The sequence below is a fragment of the Pelodiscus sinensis genome, chromosome 1 (genome assembly GCF_049634645.1).
Source record: "Pelodiscus sinensis isolate JC-2024 chromosome 1, ASM4963464v1, whole genome shotgun sequence".
In the NCBI taxonomy this organism is placed as follows: Eukaryota; Metazoa; Chordata; order Testudines; family Trionychidae; genus Pelodiscus; species Pelodiscus sinensis.
The window spans coordinates 526765-548768 of NC_134711.1; the positions used below are offsets into that span (position 1 = coordinate 526765).

Here is a 22004-nt window from a genome sequence, read left to right on the forward strand (position 1 = left end):
ACAGCACCAAATGTCACAATAATGGACTATTACGAGCCATCCTATAACCCTCGTGAAATGAGGTTTACAGGATCTTTCGAAAAAGGCTTTATTTTTGGAAAAAATCAGTCTCTAGACAAAGCTCCGGGCTGAAAAAAGCGGCGGCCATTTTTAGGCTAATGAAGGGATGTTTTAATCCCTGCTTCATTAGCAATTTCGATGTGCCTAATCTACATCGCTCTGTCGGCAGAGAGGTGTAGTCTAGACACGCCAGACGTCAGACGAGGCTTTTGAAGTACTAGTTAACCGAGGAAGGAGACCCTATTGGTTACAATAGTCACCCTGGTTGAAAGGAGTGGTGAGAGCAGCTGGACAGCCATGGCAGGAAGGTGAAAGAGAGCAGGTGCTAGCTCAGCTAGTTAAGCAGAGAGAGGCCGGGCAGTCTCTGCTTTGAAGAGCAGATGAGCCAGACACCTGCCGGGCTGGGCCCTAGCATGGGGGGAAAGGGGAGGACGTGGTAACATCTCCAGGCCCGTTGTAGGGTTCGTGGCTACACGACTGTTCTGGGATTCCCGGTGTTAGAGAGGCCCCAAGATCGTTTTTCATAAGGAAATCGGAGAAGGGATCCGAGAGGTAGGACGCCTGGGTTCGAGCCCGGCTCCAGGAGGAAGCGTGAGCTAGTGGTCGAAGCAAGGGACTCAGGACGCCTGGGTTCGAGCCCGGCTCCGGGAGGGAGCGTGAGCTAGTGGTCGAAGCAAGGGACTCAGGACGGCTGGGTTCGGAGCCCGGCTCCGGGAGGGAGCGTGAGCTAGTGGTCGAAGCAAGGGACTCAGGACGCCTGGGTTCGAGCCCGGCTCCAGGAGGGAGCGTGAGCTAGTGGTCGAAGCAAGGGACTCAGGACGGCTGGGTTCGGAGCCCGGCTCCGGGAGGGAGCGTGAGCTAGTGGTCGAAGCAAGGGACTCAGGATGGCTGGGTTCGAGCCCGGCTCCGGGAGGGAGCGTGAGCTAGTGGTCGAAGCAAGGGACTCAGGACGGCTGGGTTCGGAGCCCGGCTCTGGGAGGGAGCATGAGCTAGTGGTCGAAGCAAGGGACTCAGGACGGCTGGGTTCGGAGCCCGGCTCCGGGAGGGAGCGTGAGCTAGTGGTCGAAGCAAGGGACTCAGGACGCCTGGGTTCGAGCCCGGCTCCGGGAGGGAGCGTGAGCTAGTGGTCGAAGCAAGGGACTCAGGACGCCTGGGTTCGAGCCCGGCTCCGGGAGGGAGCGTGAGCTAGTGGTCGAAGCAAGGGACTCAGGACGGCTGGGTTCGAGCCCGGCTCCGGGAGGGAGCGTGAGCTAGTGGTCGAAGCAAGGGACTCAGGACGGCTGGGTTCGAGCCCGGCTCCGGGAGGGAGCGTGAGCTAGTGGTCGAAGCAAGGGACTCAGGACGGCTGGGTTCGAGCCCGGCTCCGGGAGGGAGCGTGAGCTAGTGGTCGAAGCAAGGGACTCAGGACGGCTGGGTTCGAGCCCGGCTCCGGGAGGGAGCGTGAGCTAGTGGTCGAAGCAAGGGACTCAGGACGGCTGGGTTCGAGCCCGGCTCCGGGAGGGAGCGTGAGCTAGTGGTCGAAGCAAGGGACTCAGGACGGCTGGGTTCGGAGCCCGGCTCCGGGAGGGAGCGTGAGCTAGTGGTCGAAGCAAGGGACTCAGGACGGCTGGGTTCGGAGCCCGGCTCCGGGAGGGAGCGTGAGCTAGTGGTCGAAGCAAGGGACTCAGGACGGCTGGGTTCGAGCCCGGCTCCGGGAGGGAGCGTGAGCTAGTGGTCGAAGCAAGGGACTCAGGACGGCTGGGTTCGAGCCCGGCTCCGGGAGGGAGCGTGAGCTAGTGGTCGAAGCAAGGGACTCAGGACGCCTGGGTTCGAGCCCGGCTCCGGGAGGGAGCGTGAGCTAGTGGTCGAAGCAAGGGACTCAGGACGCCTGGGTTCGGAGCCCGGCTCCGGGAGGGAGCGTGAGCTAGTGGTCGAAGCAAGGGACTCAGGACGGCTGGGTTCGGAGCCTGGCTCCGGGAGGGAGCGTGAGCTAGTGGTCGAAGCAAGGGACTCAGGACGGCTGGGTTCGGAGCCTGGCTCCGGGAGGGAGCGTGAGCTAGTGGTCGAAGCAAGGGACTCAGGACGGCTGGGTTTGAGCCCGGCTCCGGGAGGGAGCGTGAGCTAGTGGTCGAAGCAAGGGACTCAGGACGGCTGGGTTCGGAGCCCGGCTCCGGGAGGGAGCGTGAGCTAGTGGTCGAAGCAAGGGACTCAGGACGGCTGGGTTCGGAGCCTGGCTCCGGGAGGGAGCGTGAGCTAGTGGTCGAATCAAGGGACTCAGGACGGCTGGGTTTGAGCCCGGCTCCGGGAGGGAGCGTGAGCTAGTGGTCGAAGCAAGGGACTCAGGACGGCTGGGTTTGAGCCCGGCTCTGGGAGGGAGCGTGAGCTAGTGGTCGAAGCAAGGGACTCAGGACGGCTGGGTTTGAGCCCGGCTCCGCAGGTGACGTGCCGGGTGATGAGGCACAAGCCACGTCACTTCTCTGTGGCCCGGGGTTCCCCGCCGTGCGAGGAGGCTGCGAGGCTGGCGCTGCCTGCGGAGGGGAAGTGTCGATGGGATATTCTCCCCCTTGCCTCGCCCAGGGCCCTGCAGTGACTGGATTCTACCCGCCTTCCCGCCAGCGCCCCCGGCCTGGGCTGCTTTCCACCTGCCCTCAGGCGCCGACTCCGTCTCCCTGCAGGTAGGTGATGTGCCCGGAGCTCCTCTGAGCCAGCTCAGCCCTCAACCCAGGGGTTTCCCTTCCCCCTGTAAGGCCCAGGCTGGCCAGAGCTGCCCTGTCAGGCAGCCACCGGGCCCTTCTCCCGGCTGGAGCTGCCCCCGCTCCGGCTGGTGGGTTGAACTGTAGGAAACTGGGCCCCTGAACAGGGGCGTCCACGCTGGGCCCCTGCGTCTGGCGCGTCCCCTCAGGCGTGGCCTTGCGCGGAGCTGGTGCAGCCCTCTGCTTTCTGTCCCCCCAGCACCCGGCTGCCTCCCCGTCATGCCCAGACGCCCCCAGCTTCACCGTGTACCCGGGGGCCCCCCAGCTGCTGCACCCAAGGCCCCCCCCGCTCTGCACCTGCAAACAGCCCTGCTGTGGTAAGTGGGCCGGACGACCCCAAGCCTGCCCCCCCCCCCCAGCACACACTACCTGCTTCCCACGGGGTCCGCGGGGTCATAGAGCCAGGGACATCCGCGGGGGGGGGGGAGCCTGGTGTGGGCAGAGGATGGACCCCACAGGGAGGGCACCCCACATCTCTGCCCCCCCCACAAGGCTCCAGTGATGGGGGAGGGGTGGAGTCCCCCCTTTTCTCTCCCCGGAAACACCATCTCAGGCAGAGAGGAGCCCCTGCTGGGGAGGGGAAGGCAGGCACCAGGAAGGAGATCGCAGGATGCCCCCCATTCCCTCCCGCTCTGAACACCCCTCTTTCAGGGATGCCCCAGCTCCAGGCCGGCTGGGGATCCCCCCAACCTCCATTAGCAGGAGCACACGCCACATGGCCCCGGCTGACCCTCTGTTCTCTCCCGGCAGGGCCGGCTCCCGGTGGGACCCTGACTCCACCCTCTCGGCAGCCAGCTCTGGCCCTCCCTCCCTGGGACGCCTCACCCTTTGCCCTCCCCGGGGCTGCCCTCCAGGTCTGCTTCTCCCTGCCGCCCCCTGCCACGGCAGCGCCCCACCTCGCGCCCTTCCACTCTGCTGTCCAGAAGCCGGGGCCGCTCTGAGGGTCGGGACCTGGGGCTCAGCCGCAGCCTTTGGAGACATCCCCTCCAGGCTGAAGCACATGGGTTGGTTTCCTTGCCGGGACCAAGAAACTACCCATAGGAAGATGGTGCCCATGGAGATTACAGGTCCCTGGATCCTTTTCCCGTGCTGGAACCTGCGGCCTCCGGGGGCCACACCTCCGGGTACCGTTAAAGAGCAGGGCGGCTGCCATTGGCTCTTTCAGGCAGCCCACGGTCCGGCAGCTCGGCTTACGGAGCGCTCCCGCCCCGTCGCTCGGGTTCCTGAGCTGTGCCGCTAGCCCGAGTGCAGAGAGTCACGTCCAGACCGAACAAGCTGCTGAGTACTATTGCGGAATCCAGGGGGGGATGGAGACATGTTGGCTGGGGTTTCCCAGCCCGCACAGCGCTCCTTCTCGCCGGTGCCACGCCCGCCTGCTCTGCCAAGCCGCCTCCTCCTCCCCACCTAGCAGGAGGCAAAAGAAATCCATCAGGCCCCTCTCAAACGCTGCCACCGAGAAGACAAGATGACAACTCCAGAGCGGGAGGCCCGTAGCCAGCCAGAATAAACACGCTGCCTTAGCAAAAGCGGAGCGTGTCGTTCCTTGGAGACGATCTTGGGAGAAGTCAGAACCGTCCCACGAAGGCTGCACGGCTGCGTTGATTTACGCCGGCGGAGGGTCTGACCCCCTAGCAGGGTTGCCAGCTGTCCAGTATTGACCCGGACAGTTGGGTATTTTTGCCTCCTCTCCGGTAAAAAATATGCAGAAAATACCGGACACCTAAAATGTCCTAAAATGTCCAGTATTTTCAGATTTTTTCCCGGCCAGGAGGTGAAAATCCCAGGCTGTCCAGCTCAATACGGAGGCATCCTGGCATCCGTAGTGCTTACCAGGGAGCTGTCCGGCCCGGCGCAGGGAGGCAAGGTAGCAGGCGGCCGCCAGCAGCCTGTGAGGGCCAGAAAGCCCCACCACGCATTTCTTAAAGGGGCCCTTTTTTCGGTATTTTTTTCTGAAACCATCTGGCAACCCTACCCCCTAGGGCAGGGGTGGGAAACCTAAGGCCCGGGGGCCGGATGCGGTACCCCAGCTTGCTTGGATCTGGCCCCCGAGGCTCAGGACTCCCCCCCCCCGCTATCCCACCGTGGGGCCGGAGCACACAAAATCTACTCGCCTGGGCCCCCTAGGCTCCGGTGGGCGAGGGGAATGTGGGAGCGTCTTTCTCTTCGGGTCACCGGGGCCACGTCAGTGAGCGGTTTTGGTTTTTTGTTTGCTGTGGGTCAGCAGGGTCCTGATCCTGCCCTAGGTACATGACTCCCCGAGAGGTCAGAGCCAGAGGACCCCGGCCTTGGCCTGACACCCCTGTTTTCCGCTGGTTTGTGCCAGGCTGGTTTTAAACACCCCCAGCTGGAGCGAGCTGTTGGGTTTTTTTCCAAACAAAAAGACGTTTCGTAGGAGGGAAAAACCCTTTTACCAAACCAAGCAGGCAGCAGCAGCCTTCCCGTTTGTCCCCCTCGACGGGACGTTTTGTTCCCTTTTTAAAAAAGCAGCCGGAGGCCGCGATATGGGCAGATTTCGTTTATCAAACGCCGCCCTGTGCGTCTCTACCAAGGGCGCGGAAAGGGCCGCCTGGGCACCGGACTGGGGAGAAGCCTTGGAAATGATGGAGACATGTGCCGGCAGAACGGCCGTGCTGTGAAAGAGGCCAGGCCGACAGCCCCCGCGAACCGGCGTGCTCCCACCATCCACGCACCAGGGGAGCAGCGCGCCGAGAACCAGCCACGGAGCCGGGAACGAGCATCCCCTTTCATTCGGGCCTCGCTGCGCAGGGTTAGCAGGGGGAGGGCTGCCCTGTCCTCTGAGCCCCACCAGACTCCAGCTGCGAGTTAGTTCATCTTTGTTTTGTGCTGGCACAGGGGAGCCCCAGTGACGGAGCAGGGACCCTTCTGCGCTAGGCGCTGTACAGACACGCCACAAACAGCCAGGCCCAGCCCCTCAGCTCTGACGGTACCGAGGAGAGACGGGAGATGGATGGGGGAGCACAGGGGAGACCTTCGTGGTCGGCGTGAGCCGCCAGGGGCTTTGCAGACCTCCCCGGCCAGACGCCTCCCTACCTGCCTGCATCTAGAACTCCCATAGGCACTCGCTGGTGACTTCCTCGCTGTCTGCCAGGAGGGTCCCGTTCCGGTCCCCTCGCATGTAGTAGCCGTTGGGGGCCAGCACGGCCAGGATGTTAGTCCCCTGGATCTCCAGGCAGAAGTTCAAGGCAAACTTCCCCCAGGTCCGGAAGGTGCCGTCCGCGCTCAGGGACCAGAAGCTCCTGCCGCAGGCTGGGGAAGGACGGAGAGAAGGTGGGAGCGCTGGGAGGCAGGCAGGGCCCCGCTGCCGTTCCAGGCCTGCCGGCCCTTGGGGAGGATTCGCCGGAAGGGGTCCGGGCGCTCGCCTGATGGTACCGGCCGGGTTTGCAGATTGGAGCGAGGTTCCCAAACTCGCACGCACCCCCAGCCGGCCGCGAGTCCCCTTTGCTCCCCCACCAGGCTCACTCTGCCTCCCCTGCCAGGCCGAGGTGCCCAGCACCCCCACACCACCCCTCTGCCTGCTAGAGGGGGCACTGGTGCCACCCGCCTGCCTCCAGCGGGGGTGCAGGGAAACTTAGCCCAGCAGGCACAGAGAGGTGAGTAGCCCCCGCCCCGCAGGCTGGCTTCCTCCGCTCTTCCTGCCTCTGGGTGGCACAGCTGGGGATGAGACGCCCCTTGACACCTGGGCGTGAGCAGAGGAGCAAACAGCTCGTGCCCGCCCAGGCCAGCACACGCCACCCTGTCTGCAGCCCGGACCTCCCATGCAGCCCAGACCTGGCTGTTCCAGCAGCGCCGGGTGGGGCTGAGCTCGGGTCCACGGGGGTCAGCTCCCAGGGAGGGCTCCCAGGACCCCCGTACCTTGGAAGTGGTAAATGCCCGGCTTGCAGGGCAGCAGCTCGATGCAGTCGGGGTCCACCAGGTTGCACTGCAGGACGTCGTGGCAGGCCGAGCTGCCCACGTAGCCGTACCGGCCCCGCAGCACCAGGAAGGAGCGGTTGGCCAGGCGCACCCCGAGCGCCTCGCTGGGCCCTGGGGGACGGGAGGGGGACAGGGGCGGGTCAGGGGCTGGGAGGTGAGTCCAGCAAAGCCTGTTGCAGCCCAGATGTTTCATGCAGCGGGGGGGCAGGCAGAGCCACTTGTGACATGAGCGCCTCCTGCTGGCCGAGCCACAGAAGGGTCCTGGCCATGTCCGACCACACTGGAGACAGGGGCAGGGTCTCACACTGGGGCAGGGAGGAGACTCCGCTCCGGGTGCCGCCCTAAGGGCCTTGCCCTCCCGTTTACAGCCTCGGAGCCCCAATTCCACTCCCTGAGAATTAAAAGTTCTCTCGCGCTCCCCGCGGAGCCGGGGGCCTGGCAGAGGCCGCCCATAGGGAGGGACGGAGGGAGGGGGACCCTCATCTAGGGCCCTCCCAGAGTGGGGGGAATGGGCCCCTCAGAGACGTGCCCCCTACTGTCAGAGAGAGGCAGGGGAATCGGGGTCCCAATAGACCAGAGGGCTGCACTGCTCAGCTCTTGGCTAAGTGCCGAGGCCCCCTCCCCACCCATTCTCCTTACCGGGGTGCGCAGCGCTGGCCACCACCAGCCCGATGGGCAGGGTGCCCAGGTACCGGCCATTGAAAGCTTGCAGGAAGATTTTCCCATAATGCCACTGGGCACGGAAGTTGGTCTCTGGCTCCATGCGTCTCCCATTGGCCATGATGCTCTTGAATTTCCTCTGCAAGGAGGGAGAGGGAGGGGATCAGCGCCTGACAGCCCGGGGCCAGGGCGTCCTTCAGAGCGGCGTCCTGCCCGGCCAAGTCGGCAGATCCAGGGCCAGCCCTTGACAAGAGCAGCCCTGCGCCGTGAAAGGCGGGAGGTTTCCTGGGAGTGGTGGGGGCCGTTTGCCTCTGACAGCAACAGGGCGAACCCTGAGAACGGCCTTGCACACCCATGGCTCTGTTGTGTGGAACTAGCCCGTATGGGTCACTAAGAGATTATTAGACTGTTGTGTGAATCAATCACAGAATCCCAGAACACTAGGACTGGAAGGGACCTCGAGAGTCAGCGAGTCCAGTCCCCTGCCCTCACAGCAGGACCCAGCACCGTCTAGACCAGTGTTTCTTAAACTATTTAAGACCAAGGAACACCAAACAATATTTTTTTTATGAGGAACACCAAGGCTTTTTTGTTGAGGAAAAAAAAAAGGTCGCCTGCTTCCTTTAAGGGCGGCCATTTTGAATTCTGTTGTTCTCCGTGGCACACCTCAGACTGCCTTGCAGACAGTTTAAGAAACACTGGTCTAGACCATCCCTGACAGGTGTCTGTCCAACCTGCTTTTAAATGTCTCCAGAGATGGAGACCCCACAACCTTTCTAGACAATTTATCCCAGTGTTGAATCCCCAGGGCTGCCCTCCACAGCGTGTTCCGTTCTGGTCGCGTAGAAAGAGTAGGGGTGCAGAGCCCAGCAATGACATGGTGAGCCAAGGCCCCCTGAGCCCCCGGGTGGACTGCGTCCCTGGATGAGCTGGGAGAGGGGTCGCTCACCTGGGCCAGGTAGCGGTTGTTGACCGTTTTTAGCTGCACTGCGTTGGTCTCAGGATCGAATTCATAGCGGAATATGGACGTTGGGGTCACTTTGTCTGAGCCGGCGTACACTTCAGTGTCTGCCCAGAAGGGGAGAAAGTCAGCCCGTGGCAAGCCAAATGCACTCGGCCTGTGCAGCAGAATTGAATTGAGAGCGGGGTCCCACTCTGGAGCAACCCCAAGCCCTCACAGCCAGGGATCGGGGCCCAGCGATCCATGCGCTCATGGGTGTACCTGGACGATCAAATTTATCCTCTCAACACCCCGGTAAGAGGTGGAGTGGGGGGATCCCCGCTTCACATGGGGGGCACTGAGGCACAGGGATTAAAGCCCAATGCGGCAGCTAATTGTGTGTGTCCCAGCTGAGATGCCATGGGCCAGATTCTGCGGAGGACTGGTCGGTTTATGTCTTCTGCTGCAACGAGGGCTCAGCATGCCTGCCCATCAGAGCCTGGTGTCTCGAGTTGGGCCGTCAGACAATGATGTAACGCAGTGGCTGCCCGAAAAAAATCTGATTTAAGTGACTTGACCAGCACCACACAGGAATGCTGTGTCAGGGCAGGACTGGAAACCAACTCTCTAGAGTGACAGTCAGTTGCCTTAAGCTTGAGAGCATCCTTCCCCGTCTTTCAGTCTCTGGCCCTACAAACCTACGCACCAGGGGCTTCCAACGTCTGCAGCAAATGAGGCAAAGGACCTACAGATAACTGCCTACTTCACTGCAAAGCCTGATCCAGCCCACGGCAGGAGGCAGGGGCCCTGTGGCAGAGAGAAGTATGCGACCATGCAATTAACAGCTAAAGGACATAGTGGGTCAGACCAAAGGTCCATCCAGCCCAGCGTCCTGTCTGCCGACAGTGGCCAATGCCAGGTGCCCAGAGGGAGGGAACAGAACAGGGAATCCTCACGTAATTATCGTAGCCTGTAGGCACACTGGAGCTTGATTTATAGTTGCACAACCAACCTCAATTCTGGCATTTCCTGACTTTTGAGTGGTTGGTTTTGCTCAGCCTTAATGTTCCTTAATGGAGGGTTTTTTGGATGTAACTTCCCTCGTTTAAAAAAAAATCAGAACAAATTTAAACATGTGGCAAAAGATTAATCCTCGGGCTTGGGAATCGTCAGAGCCACCGCTCAGATCTGCCTTCCGCCAGCTGAGCCACTAGGGAGGGAACAGCAGTAGTAGGCTGTTAGCTTCTATCTGGGCCTGCCACCAGGGGGCGGGAGACCCAGACTGCCCCTGGGCTTCACAGCTATTGGCTGACAGCAGAGGCAAGCTGGCTCTCTGGGATCATGGGCTGAGCTCCAGGTTCCACGGGGGACAGAGCTCTCGTGGCCACAGAGCCTCCCACCATCCCCATCACCATCCTTGTGTCCCCTGCTGCCCCGTGCCCTCGGTCCCCAGCTCCTGCTTCTCTCCCCCTTGTTCCTGTCCCTCCCCCAGCCTCTTCTTCTGCCCACTCCTCCCCCGCACACTCCTACTCTCCCTTCCTGCTGAGCTCCTCTCCTGAGCCCCCCGACCCTGCAAGGCCTTCCTCCCCACCATCCCCATCCATCTGCATTGGAGTCAGGCAGCTTCCTCCTCCTCCTCCTCCCTGCCTGGGCCCCAGCGTGGGGAGGGCACTTTGGGAGCCAAGGGGAGACCATAGAACCGCAGACTGCAAGGGCTGGCAGAGCCCTCCGGAGGCATCGCGTCAGCCCCCTGCCCAAAGCAGGACCAGCCCCGACTCCATCAGCCCAGCCAGGGCTCTGTCAAGCCGGGACTTAAACACCTCTAGGGATGGAGTTTCCACCCCCTCCCCAGGGAGCCCAGCCCAGCGCTTCCCCACCCGCCTAGGGAAAGAGTTTTTCCTAATCTCCAACCTAGACCTCCCCACTGCAGCTTGAGCCCATTGCTCCTCGGTCTGCCCCCACTGAGAGCAGCCTCTCTCTGTCCTCTTTGGATCCCCCCTTCAGGGAGTTGCCGGCTGCTCTCAAACCCCCCCTCACTCTGCTCTTCTGCAGACTGAACAAGCCCAAATCCCTCAGCCCCTCTTCTAGGTCATGTGCTCCAGCCCCCGCATCATTTTGGTCGCCCCCCGCTGGACCCTGTCTTAAGAACAGCCACAGTGGGTCAGACCAAACTTCTATGCCCAAAACTTTCTCTCACTGGCTACGTCTAGACTGGCATGATTTCCTGCAAATGCTTTTATGAGAAAAGTTTTTCTGTTAAAAGCATTTGCAGAAAAGAGCGTCTCGATTGTCATGGATGCTTTTGCGCAAAAGCACTTTTTGCGGAAAAGCGTCCGTGTGAATCTAGACGCGGTTTTGCGCAAGAAATTCCCGATTGCCATTTTCGCCATCGGGGCTTTTTTGCACAAAACAATACTGCATTGTCTACACTGGCCCTCTTGCGCAAGAGGGCTTTTGCCCAAACGGGAGCAGCATAGTATTTCCGCACAAACACTGACAATCTTACATGAGATCGGCAGTGTTCTTGCGGAAATTCAAGCAGCCAGTGTAGACAGCTGGCAAGTTTTTCCGCAAAACCAGCTGCTTTTGCGGAAAATCTTACCAGTCTAGACGCAGCCACTGTGTTTAGGGCCGGCTGCTCTGCTGCTAGCGCTGACGAGCACACCCTGTCTGCATCCCCAGAGTCGATGTCACATGGCTCCCCCCCGCATCCCCATCCTACTACTCTGCAACCTACAGCAGCCCCGTCCTGGAGACACCGCAGTAGAGATGCGCAGGGAGATCCCCTTCTGTGGGCTACTCAATCCCCCGCCCTGTGTAAGAACATCATGAAGGGGCTGCTGATGCAGGTGGGTTTTGGTGATGGTGGCACACGTCCCATTCTGAGACATGCCCCCGCTTGCCCCCACCCCTCTTGTGTGCATCTGGCTGCTCGTAACAGCCTTGCCAGGGGCGAGATGTCATAGAATCACAGAATCACAGACACTAGAACTGGCAGGGACCTCGAGAGCCATCGAGTCCAGTCCCCTGCCCTCACGGCAGGACCAAGCACCGTCTAGATCCTCCTTGGCAGGTGTTTGTCTAACCTGCTCTTAAGTATCTCCAGAGATGGAGATTCCACAACCTCCCTGGGCAATTTATTCCAGTGTCTGACCACCCTGACAGTTAGGAACTTTTTCCTAATGTCCGACCTAAACCTCCCTTGCTGCAGTTTAAGCCCATTGCTTCTTGTCCTGTCCTCAGAGGCCAAGGGGAACAATATTTCTCCCTCCTCCTTGCAAACTGGGGGATGGATTCTAGCTCTGTGGCTCCCTACCCCAATATCCTACGCCCCAAAATCATTCTATTAAACAGGGACCCCCCCTAAATTCTACCCCGGCTTGCTCTCTGTGCAACCTCACGGCAGCCCGGGGTGGGCTTCCCAGGGCAAGGCCTGGCCAAAGAGGTGTCAATCAGGGTGGTGACAAGTCAAGGGGGCATGTCCCGCGTCCTTCAGCCGGGCCCCCGAACGTGCTCAGACAGAGAACGGAATGTACTTGCCACAGATGACGGACACGTATCTCTTGGCCTTCGTTTTCAGACTGACCCACTGCGGACACCTCTTGATAACGAACCACTTCTCCTCCTCCTCCGGGGGGCTGTCGCCCAGGCACAAGAGCCCCCGTTTGCCCTGGGGATACAGGATGCTGCCGTCCCGGTCGCTGAGGAAAGCCAGGCACCGGGGCTGGAGGTTTAAGTGGAAGGCGGTGTGGGTGGAGGGTTTCTTGGCCAGCGTCTCTCTCCTGGAGACGTACTTGTGGCGGGAGGTCTCCAGGTGGTACATGCCGTGCTTGAAGCGCAGCACAAAGCCGCACTCCTCCGGGTAGGGCACGGGGGTGTCGACCCACACCCGGTCCAGGTCTGTGTCGGCGCGGGCGTAGCACTGCTTGGCGGGGCTGTACAGCACAATGTGGACGTGCATGGCCAGCTGGGGCAGCCACCGGTGGTAGGCGGAGGGGCGCCGGGAGATGCAGAACACATCCTCCCCGTCCGACTCCAGGTACTTCCTGCTGTCCAGCAGCTGGAGCGTCCACGTGCCGCTGTGATGGAGCTCCAGCAGGAACTGGCTTTGCTGGTCGGCGGCCGGCTGCCCGCACCGGACGGAGCCGTCGGGGTCCACCAGGAGGTAGCGTCCCTGGTGGCCGAGGAGTTCCACCACCGTCTCCTTCCCCTGCTTCATGGTGACCTGCAGCTCCCAGGTCTGTGGGGAGGCAAGGAGCCAGCAGCGGTGGGTAAGCTCTCAGACAAACCCCTGCCATCTGACTTCCTGGCGGCTTTGCAGCAGCAGCCACCCGCCAGGGTCACCCCACGGCCCTGCCTGCTGCGTGCTTCCCTCGGGCCCAGCACCCATGTGGCCTTCCCCGCCCCCGGCCGCTCCTGGCCCCGCCGAGGGATCCCAGGGCGTGAGATGGTGTCCACATCCTTCCACAACACAAACCCAGCTCCCCAATAGCGGCCGGCACTCGCTGTGCCCCACGGCCCTTCCAAACCAGCCGGTCCTACTCCCTCCCGGATGTCTGCCTGTTCTCTGCCTCCCCTGGGTGAAACGCTGGCCCAGAGCTGTCTCCGAAACTGTCTGCTTTGCCGGGCTCCTGGCCCCAGCTCACCTCTCCGCACCGGCCCTGTCCTCCGCCCGCTCAGTGGCACGTTCCTAGCCCTGGAGCACGGGGAGCTGCCAGTCGGCCGGCCCCGCATTGCCCCATTTAAAATGGACCGGCCTTCTGCTATTTGCCGGCTCTGCTGGGAGGCTCCGGGGTTAATTGCCGGGAAATGGGAAGAGGCAGAGGGGGCGCAGATAAATGGCAAAGCAGATGGCTGGGGACAGGCATGTCGTGGCTGTCCCCGGGGTCAGTTTCAGTCCCCTCTTATTTAACAGGCTCATTAACCCCCCGGAGGAGGACGTGGACCGTGAATGACGTGAGCCACGGTCAGTGAATTCCCGGCTGCTGCAAAAGGCGAGGAGCGAGTTAAAATGCAAAAGGCCCTGGCAAGGGGAAGCCTGGGCAGGAATCACATCAGGTGGGAAGATGGAGCTAATCCAAAATCCAGCTGTGCCACGGAAACTGGCTAGGCTGCAAGAGACCTGGGGGACAGGGAGCAGCAAACGAGGGGCGAGTTTCCCATGTGCTGTAGTGGCGGAGTGGGGGGCTGCCTGCTCTGTGACCCGGGGTCCCCCTGCGCTGGGATGTGAGATTCCCATTGACTCACCCACGCGTGGATTAGCTCAGACACCTGATAACAAGGCTCTTTCCCCAGGGGAGAGACAAAGGGAGGGAGGCGGAGATGAACACCTGGTTTGGGGGCAGGGACTGGGAGCACGTTGGGCTGGAACCATGAAGGAAAGAGACTAAGGGGGGGCTGGAATCCAGGGGCCCAGGGACCCATCTCAAGGGGGCTGAGGCATCCTGGTCCTGACTCCTGTAGCCACGTCACGTCTGTGCTGGGCTGTGTCCTGGAGGAGCAATAACCCCCCTGTTCTACCGGCTGGTGGGGTCTGTTCTTGCTGCTACGGGGCCGCAGGATCGGAGGAACCCCGACTCGCCGTCACAGCTGCTACAGCAGACAAGGCCAGCCCAGGTGGGGCTGCCTGGGGAGAGGCATGGGACTGGGATGGGACAGTTCCTCTCTGCACCCCTGAAAAGCGAGCACCCGTGTTCCCTATTAGCTGAGCACCTGGGCAGCCAGCCAGGGGAGAATCAGGTGCTGCCCAGGTGATTAGCACAGCACCCACAGCCAGCAGCATGTGTGTCTACTGGTGGTGCACACCTGCGTATGCCTCGGTGCACAGAAAAAAATTTATTCTGCGCACGGATGGAAAATGAGAAGGAATACTCCTTGATAGCTTAGTAGCAGGAAGGCCCTCAGAGCTTGGAGAGAGTTTAGAGCAAAGTACCTGGAGCAGGGAAAGCCTAAGACACGCACAGCTAGGCAGGACAAAGCAAACAGCCCGCACCAGCCCCCCAAGGCACAGCCGAGAGCAGCGCTGGATTTAAGGCCACTGGCTGTAGCTACCACCTGGGCAGACTGAAGGGAGGCTGGTGGGGAGATGGAAGCCTATTGAAGAATTTGCCAGCACCATAAAATCACCCCCTCGCCATTGAGATCTTTGCAGTCTCAGTTTCCCCCTAGACTCTGCAGTGCTTCTGGATGCACAAGTAGCCATGCCTGTGAAAAAAATCTTTCCCTACCTGTGTAAAAAGTTATTTACTTGTTCCCACAATATCAGAACTAGAGGTCACCCAATGAAATGAATAGGCAGCAGGTTTAAAACAAACAAAAGGAAGTTTTTCTTCACTCAGCACACAGTTAACCTGCGGAACTCCTTGCCAGAGGATGTGGTGAAGGCCAGGACTTTAACAGGGTTCAGAAAAGAGCTAGATACATTCCTGGAGGTTAGGTCCATCAATGGCTGTTAGCCAGGGTGGGTAGGGATGGGATCCCTGCCCTCGGTTTCTCTGGAGGTGAGTGACAGGGAGGGGTCAGGTGAGGATTCCCTGTTGTGTCCCCTCCCTCTGGGGCATCTGGCATTGGCCACTGTCTGCAGACAGGACACTGGGCTGGATCGACAATTGGTCTGACCCAGTCTGGCCGTTCTTGTGTTCACCTATAGTTGCATGAGAGCATGCCCCTGGCTGCTGGGCTGAGTTGGCCCCAAGAGTCTGCTTTTGTGACCCCCCCCTTCTCCACTCTGCACCCCCATCCTGGTTATCTGGAGCACAGACTGGATTGGGCCCTGGTGTTTCTAGCCCAATCTCCTGTCTCTGACACAGCCGAGCCAGCCCCAGATGCTTCAGAGGAAGGTGTAAGAACCCCGCAGCAGCAGATGGGGATGATCAGACCCTCCGCAGAGGTCTTATCGGGGTCTCTCATAGTTGGAGACTGGCTCAAACCCTTCGACACAAGTTTTAATGTCCCTGCCAGGGTGATTATTGGTATGAATTATGAGAACAGCGGACAGTCGTATTGTCCATAGAATCATGAATCCCAGAACACTAGAACTGGCAGGGTCCTCGAGAGCCATCGAGTCCAGTCCCCCGCCCTCATGGCAGGACCAAGCACCGTCTAGATCAGTGGTCCCCAACGTTTTGGGGCTGCCGGGCGCCTGGGGGCGGGGCCACTCACAGGCCACGTGCTTGGGGGCAGGGCCAAGCATGTGCCGCACGCCCGGGGCCGGCACCGACATGTGCCGCGACCCCGGGCAGGGGCCGCCCATGCGACTGGGGCTGGTACTGGCATGTGCCGCGACCCCGGGACCAGGGCCCGAACCAGCATGTACTGCGACCCGGGGCAGGGGCCACCCATGCGCCCAGGGCTGGCACCTGCCACACGCCCGGGGGCAGGGCCAGCCCAGATTGCTCCGCGGGTGCATATAAATGGCCCGGCAGGTACCATGGCGCCTGCGGGCACCGCGTTGGGGACCACTGGTCTAGATCATCCCTGACAGACGTACGTCAAACCTGCTCTGAAATATCTCCAGCGAAGGAGACTCCACAACCCCCCTGGGCAATTTAATCATAGAATCATAGAACTGGAAGAGACCCCAGAAGGTCAAGTCCAGCCCCCTGCTCTAGGCAGGACCAATCCCAACTAAATCAACCCGGCCAGGGCTGTGTCAAGCCGAGACTTAAACACCTCTAGGGATGGAGACTCCACTACTTCCCTAGGTAACCCATTCCAGTGCTTCACCACCCTCCTAGGGAAATAGTTTTTCCTAATATCCAACCTGGACCTCTCCCACCACAACTTGAGCCCATTGCTCCTTGTTCTGCATCTGTCACTACTGAGAACAGCCTCTCTCCATCCTCTTTGGAACCCCCCTTCAGGAAGTTGAAGGCTGCTCTCAAATCCCCCCTCACTCTTCACTTCTGCAGACTAATCAGACCCAAGTCCCTCAGCCTCTCCTCATAAGTCATATGCTCCAGCCCCCTCATCATTTTGGTTGCCCTCCGCTGGACCCTCTCCAATGCGTCCACATCCTTTGTGTAGTGGGGGGCCCAGAACTGGACACAACACTCCAGATGTGGCCTCACCAAAGCCGAATAAAGGGGAATAATGACACCTCTGGATCTGCTGGCAATGCTCCTCTTAATGCAACCTAATAGGCCATTAGCCTTCTTGGCTACAAGGGCACACTGTTGACTCATCTCCAGCTTCTCATCCACTGTAACCCCCAGGTCCTTTTCTGCAGAACTACTACTTAGCTGGTTGGTCCCCAGCCTGTAACAATGCTTGGGATTCTTCCGTCCCAAGTGCAGGACTCTGCACTTGTCCTTGTTGAACCTCATCAGATTTCTTGTGGCCCAATCCTCCAATTTGTATAAGTCATTCTGGACCCTATCTCTGCCCTTAAGCGTATCTACCTCTCCCCCCAGCTTAGTGTCATCTGCAAACTTGCTGAGGGTGCAATCCATCCCCTCATCCAGATCATTTATAAAGATATTGAACAAAACCGGTCCTAGAACCAAAACCTGGGGCACTCCGCTAGAAACCGACCGCCATCCTGACATCGAGCCATTGATCACTACCCGCTGGGCCCGGCCTTCTAGCCACCTTTCTATCCATCTTACCGTCCATTTATCCAATCCACAATCCCTTAACTTGCTGGTAAGAATATTGTGGGAGACTGTATCAAAACCCTTGCTAAAGTCAAGGTATATCACATCCACTGACTTCCCCATGTCCACCGAGCCAGTTACCTCATCATAGAAGCTAATCAGATTGGTCAGGCACGACTTGCCCTTTGTGAATCCATGCTGACTATTCCTGATCACTTTCCTCTCATCCAAGTGCCTCAATATGGATTCCTTAAGGATCCCTTCCATGATTTTTCCAGGAACCGAGGTAACTGACCGGCCTATAGTTCCCTGGATCATCCTTCTTCCCTTTTTTAAAGATGGGCACTACATTTGCCTTTTTCCAGTCATCCGGGATTTCTCCCGATCTCCACGACTTTTCAAAGATAATAGCCAAAGGCTCCACAATGACATTTGCCAACTCCCTCAGCACCCTCGGATGCACTAAGTCCGGACCCATGGATTTGTGTACGTTTAGCTTTTCTAAATAGTTCCTAACCTGTTCTTTACCCACCACGGGCTGTCCATCTTCATCCCATCTTGCGTCACTTAGCGCAGAAGTCCAGGAGCCGACCTTGTCCGTGAATACAGAGGCAAATAAAGCATTGAGTACTTCAGCTTTCCCCACATCATCTGTCACTAGGTTACCTCCTTCATCCATTAGGCGCCGCACACCCTCTCTGATCACCTTCTTCTTGTTAACATGCCTGTAGAAACCTTTCTTGTTATCCTTCACATCCTTAGCCAGTCGCAATTCCATTTGCGTTTTCGCCTTCCTGATAACCCCCCGGCATTCTTGAGCTAGACCTTTAAACCCCTCCCTGGTCATCTGTCCAAGTTTCCACTCTTTGTAAGCTTCCTTTTTGTGCTTAAGTTCACCAAGGATTTGCGCTGTAAGCCAGTCCGGTCTCCTACCATGTTTGCCTCTCTTGCTACGCGTCGGGATGGTTTCTTTCTGTGCCTTCAATAAGGCTTCTTTAAAATACTGCCAGCTGTCCTGGACTCCTTTCCCCTTCATGTTAATATCCCAGGGGATTCTGCCAGTGTTATCCCAGTGTTTCACCACCCTGACAGGTAGGAAGTTTTTCCTAATGTCCAACCTAAACCTCCCTTGCTGCAATTTAAGCCCATTGCTTCTTGTCCTATCTTCAGCGGCCAAGGAGAATAATTTTTCTCCCTCTTCCTTGTAACACTTGTTTAGATACGAAAACTGTCAGTCTTCTCTTTTCTAAACTAAACAAGCCCGATTAAATGTCCAGTCGATTCTGGAATCTTCTGAAGCTATTCAGGCCTCCAGGAATTCCTGTGGCAGTGAGTTCCACAGGCCAAGGACCCCTGACATGCAAAGTATTTCCCTTGATCAGTTTGCAAATTCCCATCTTTGGATTTCAGTGGGTGTCCCCTTGTCCTTGTGTTATGAGATAGCGAGAGCAGAGACTCCCACTTTCTCTTCACTAGAGCAGTTTCTAGTGTGCCCTCCAAGGGGAGTGGGGACTGTCAGAGCTGGGTGGTAATATATGTACTTGTGTGGCAGGAGCAAGGGGGAGCAGAGGGAGTAAATGACTACTCAGGACCAGCGGTGGAAGTAACTTCACATTTTTTACAGGTATCGTCCTATCGCAGCCTGGGTCACTGCCAGCTCTTTACATAGCTCCCTGCAGGCTTTTGCCGCAGCTCAGCCAGCTCTTGCCGGAGCAGCGCGCCAGGGTGCAGCCGCTGCCTTTCACCTCTGCTCAGGACTAGGAATGATTTTATCAGGCCCCTCTGGTTTGTCTTCCAGGCCTGTGGCACTTCTGGGCCCGCTTCTCTGAGCACCCTCTAGTTCCGCAATGGCAGAGGCGAGCCATATCGCAGCCGGCACCCATGGGGGGCCACCCCATTGATTTCTTGTGAAGGCATTTTCCTGCGATCCGTGTCATTCCTCCTCCATCCCATTCCTCATGCAGGCAGCCAGTGGGCTTCCTTCTCTGGCTGCAGCTGCGCGTTCAGCAGGGGGCTCCCCTGAGCGCTCGGCGGTGACACCCAAACCCCTTTCTGAAGCTCAGACCGGTCGTGTAGCCTCCGGGGAGGTGCGTGAGTAATTGACATGGTTCCCTCCAATGGGCAGGACTTTGCCAACATTCAGGCTACGTCTAGACTGGCATGATTTTCCGGAAATGCTTTTAACGGAAAAGTTTTCCGTTAAAAGCATTTCCGGAACAGAGCGTCTAGATTGGCAGGACGCTTTTCTGCTAAAGCGCTTTTGGCGGAAAAGCGTCCGTGGCCAATCTAGACGCACTTTTCCGCAAAAAAGCCTCAATCGCCATTTTCGCCATCGGAGCTTTTTTGCTGAAAACAAATCTCAGCTGCCTACACTGGCCCTTTTGCGCAAAAGTTTTGCGCAAAAGGGACTTTTGCCCGAACAGGAGCAGCATAGCATTTCCGCAAGAAGCACTGATTTCTTACAGTAGGAAGTCAGTGCTTTTGCAGAAATTCAAGCGGCCAGTGTAGACAGCTGGCACGTTTTTCCGGAAAAGCGGCTGATTTTCCGGAAAAACTGGCCAGTCTAGACACAGCCTCAATGTAACGCATCCACTTCCCGCCTTAGTCTCCCCTCAGTCTTCCCTGGTCCTCACGCCCCTAAATCGCTTTGTGTCCTCTGCGGATTTTGCCCTTTCTCTCTCCCCACCCCCTGCCTCCACTTTTCCAGCTCATTAATAAACATTTAAGCACAAGACATAGTATGGAACGCGGAGCCCTGCTGTCACCCTGTGTCAGGGTGTAATCCTGCTCTGCTTTTGTCTTCTAGACAGATTTTGATTCACGTTGACACTCCCCCTTCTCCATGTCTGCTTAGCTCCTTAAGGACCCTCTGGGGCAGGACCTGTCCAAAGCCTTTTGAAAGTCTAAATAAATTACTGCCCGAGTCTCCATTGTCCACTAGTGACACGTTACAAAGAAGCCTCAGTCATAGAATCGTAGAATCCCAGGGCTGCAGAGCCCTCAGGAGTCATCGAGTCCAGCCCCCTGCCCAAAGCAGGACCAACCCAACTCAGTCAACCCATCCAGGGCTTGGTCAAGCCGGGACAAACACCTCCAGGGATGGAGATTCCACCCCCTCCCTAGGGAACCCAGCGCTTCCCACCCGCCTAGGGTCCATCTACACAGCAGGGCTCAAGTCGAATTAAGCTGTGCACTTTGAGCTACGTCACTTGTGTAGCGGAAGTCGAAATAGCTTAATTCGGCTTTTGGTGCTGTCTGCACAGCAGGAAGGCGACGGAAGAGCGTTCTTCCCTTACTCCTCGGGAAACGAGTCAAAGAAGGAGTCAAAATAAGAAGTCCTTCAGCTCGCCACGATTTCGAAATAAAGGCTTGTCGTGTAGACGCGCACTGTGTGACTTTGGAATAGCGTTAGGTATCCCGAAATAACGCTGCTGTGTAGACGTGCTCCTAGGGAAATCGTTTTTCCTAATCTCCAACCTGGACCTCCCCCACTGCAACCTGAGCCCATTGCTCCTCGTTCTCTCATCTACCACCACTGAGAACAGCCTCTCTCCATCCTCTCTGGAACCTCCTTTCAGGTAGCTGAAGGCTGCTTTCAAATCCCCTCTCATGCTTCTCTTCTGCGGACTCTGGATAGGTCTACACTACACAGAGCGTCCACACCTCAAGTGCATTTTTGCGCAAGTAAAACAAAAGAACAGAGGGGTTTTTCTGGTGTAGGTATTCCTCCTTCTACGAGGAATAACTCCATTTTGCACAAGAGTTCTTGTGCAAAAAGGTGCATGTGGACAGGGAACAGGGGTTTTTTTGTGCAAAAAAAGGCAATCGAAACAAGAACAGGTGCGCTGGTGGCCATTCTGTAAGCAGCGATCAGTTTCCTTTCGAGACAGCGTCCATGCAGTCTGGATGCTCTCTTGCGCTAAAGCGCATCGTTTTTTCCAAGAGCAGTGTGGACGTGCTCTTGCGCAAGAAGCCGTTGCAGAAGATCTCTTCCAATAAAAGCGTCTTGCGCAAGAAGGCTGCATGTAGACATAGCTTGAGTGGTTAGAGAGACACCTCTAACCCCCCAGCGACGTCCCCTCGGAGCTGGAGAAGGGTCAGCGGCGGGGGGGCGGCCGGCGTGCGGGCGAGACACGGGGCTTTCTCAGCTCCAGGCCCACGCAGCCGGCACTCGCTCTGGAAAGAGGGGCGCGGAGACAGGGTGATCGGCCGCCAGCTCTGCTCAGGGATCAGGCGGGGGGTTCAGCCGAGGGGAGGGCTGGATCAGCGTTGGCTTCTCGAGCAGGGATTGGAGAGGGTAATCCCAGGCAGGTGGGCTGGGGGGGACGACTCAGGAGCATTACCCCCCGTTTCCCACCTTACCCTCCCCAGCTCACATCGGGCATTTCAGGCCTGGATGCAGGAATTTCTGGGGGAGGGGTGTGAGCTGTGGGAGGAGCTAGTGGTGGCCCCGCCCCCACAGCCCAGCCCCACCCCCATCCTCGCTCCTGGGGCGTGGAGGGGGGAAAATGAGCCCCAGCTAACCCCGGCCAGCTGGAGCACAGGGGAGGGGCTGGGTCGACATGCCACCCCAGGCTCACGCTTACATGGAGGACCATGGGGGAGAGCCCCCCCCAACCCCTGTCCCTTCTGGAGGAGGGTGGGGGGCCCAGAACCTCGGCTTCTTTCGCACCCAGGCCCCTGGACGGGACAGCTCTGAAGTGGCGGGCAGCGCGGCGGGTTCTGCTCCGGGGCCGCGGGGGCCTGCTGGCTCCCCTCACCTGCTTCCTGCCCAGCGAGGTCCCCAGGACAGTGACGCCATCCCCGTAGCATTCGCTGGTGAGGTAGCTCCCGGCCCAGCTAATCAACCCGACCTTCATGGCTCCGCAGACGGGCAGCAGCCAGCAAGGCCCTGGCCCTGTGGGGCATCAGCCCCGCACACGCCCCAGGCTGGACGACGCCCTCAGGCCTGGCTCGGCACCCCGGTCCCGTCCGCAGGCCAGCAGACCCCTCCCCGAGGCCGCCGGGAAGCAGGGAGCGACATTGCGCCGCCGTGGGCCAGCTGGGTGGGGGTCCCGGCAGACACCTGCCCCCACTGGCCTGCCC

The 22004-nt window shown here is 59.0% G+C and overlaps 1 protein-coding gene across 2 annotated transcripts; it reads right to left on the minus strand.

Moving 5' to 3' along the window:
* Positions 1-4063: 4063 nt before the first annotated feature.
* Positions 4064-21984, minus strand: FSCN3 (fascin actin-bundling protein 3). 2 transcript variants are annotated; one of them, XM_075924127.1, is made up of 7 exons: positions 21680-21984; positions 11866-12565; positions 8335-8453; positions 7365-7524; positions 6666-6836; positions 5848-6059; positions 4064-4196 (listed from the first exon to the last, which is right to left on the minus strand). In XM_075924127.1, exons 1-6 carry the CDS (start codon positions 21776-21778, stop codon positions 5854-5856), a joined length of 1455 nt encoding a protein of 484 aa, XP_075780242.1. In that variant the 5' UTR covers positions 21779-21984; the 3' UTR covers positions 4064-4196; positions 5848-5853. The 2 variants fall into 2 exon arrangements, with proteins under 2 accessions (XP_075780242.1, XP_075780233.1); XM_075924118.1 differs by having other exon boundaries at positions 5844-6059; positions 21680-21983.
* Positions 21985-22004: the final 20 nt, after the last annotated feature.

Bases quoted from the DNA above. Each gene is read 5' to 3' on its own strand.
- FSCN3 (XM_075924127.1), bottom strand. From the start codon at position 21,778: ATGAAGGTCGGGTTGATTAGCTGGGCCGGGAGCTACCTCACCAGCGAA. The intron at 8,454-11,865 runs GCAAGTACATTC...CCTTCTGGGCAG, and splicing joins ATACGTGTCCGTCATCTGTG to ACACTGAAGTGTACGCCGGC. The intron at 6,837-7,364 runs GTAAGGAGAATG...CCCGTCCCCCAG, and splicing joins GGCCAGCGCTGCGCACCCCG to GGCCCAGCGAGGCGCTCGGG.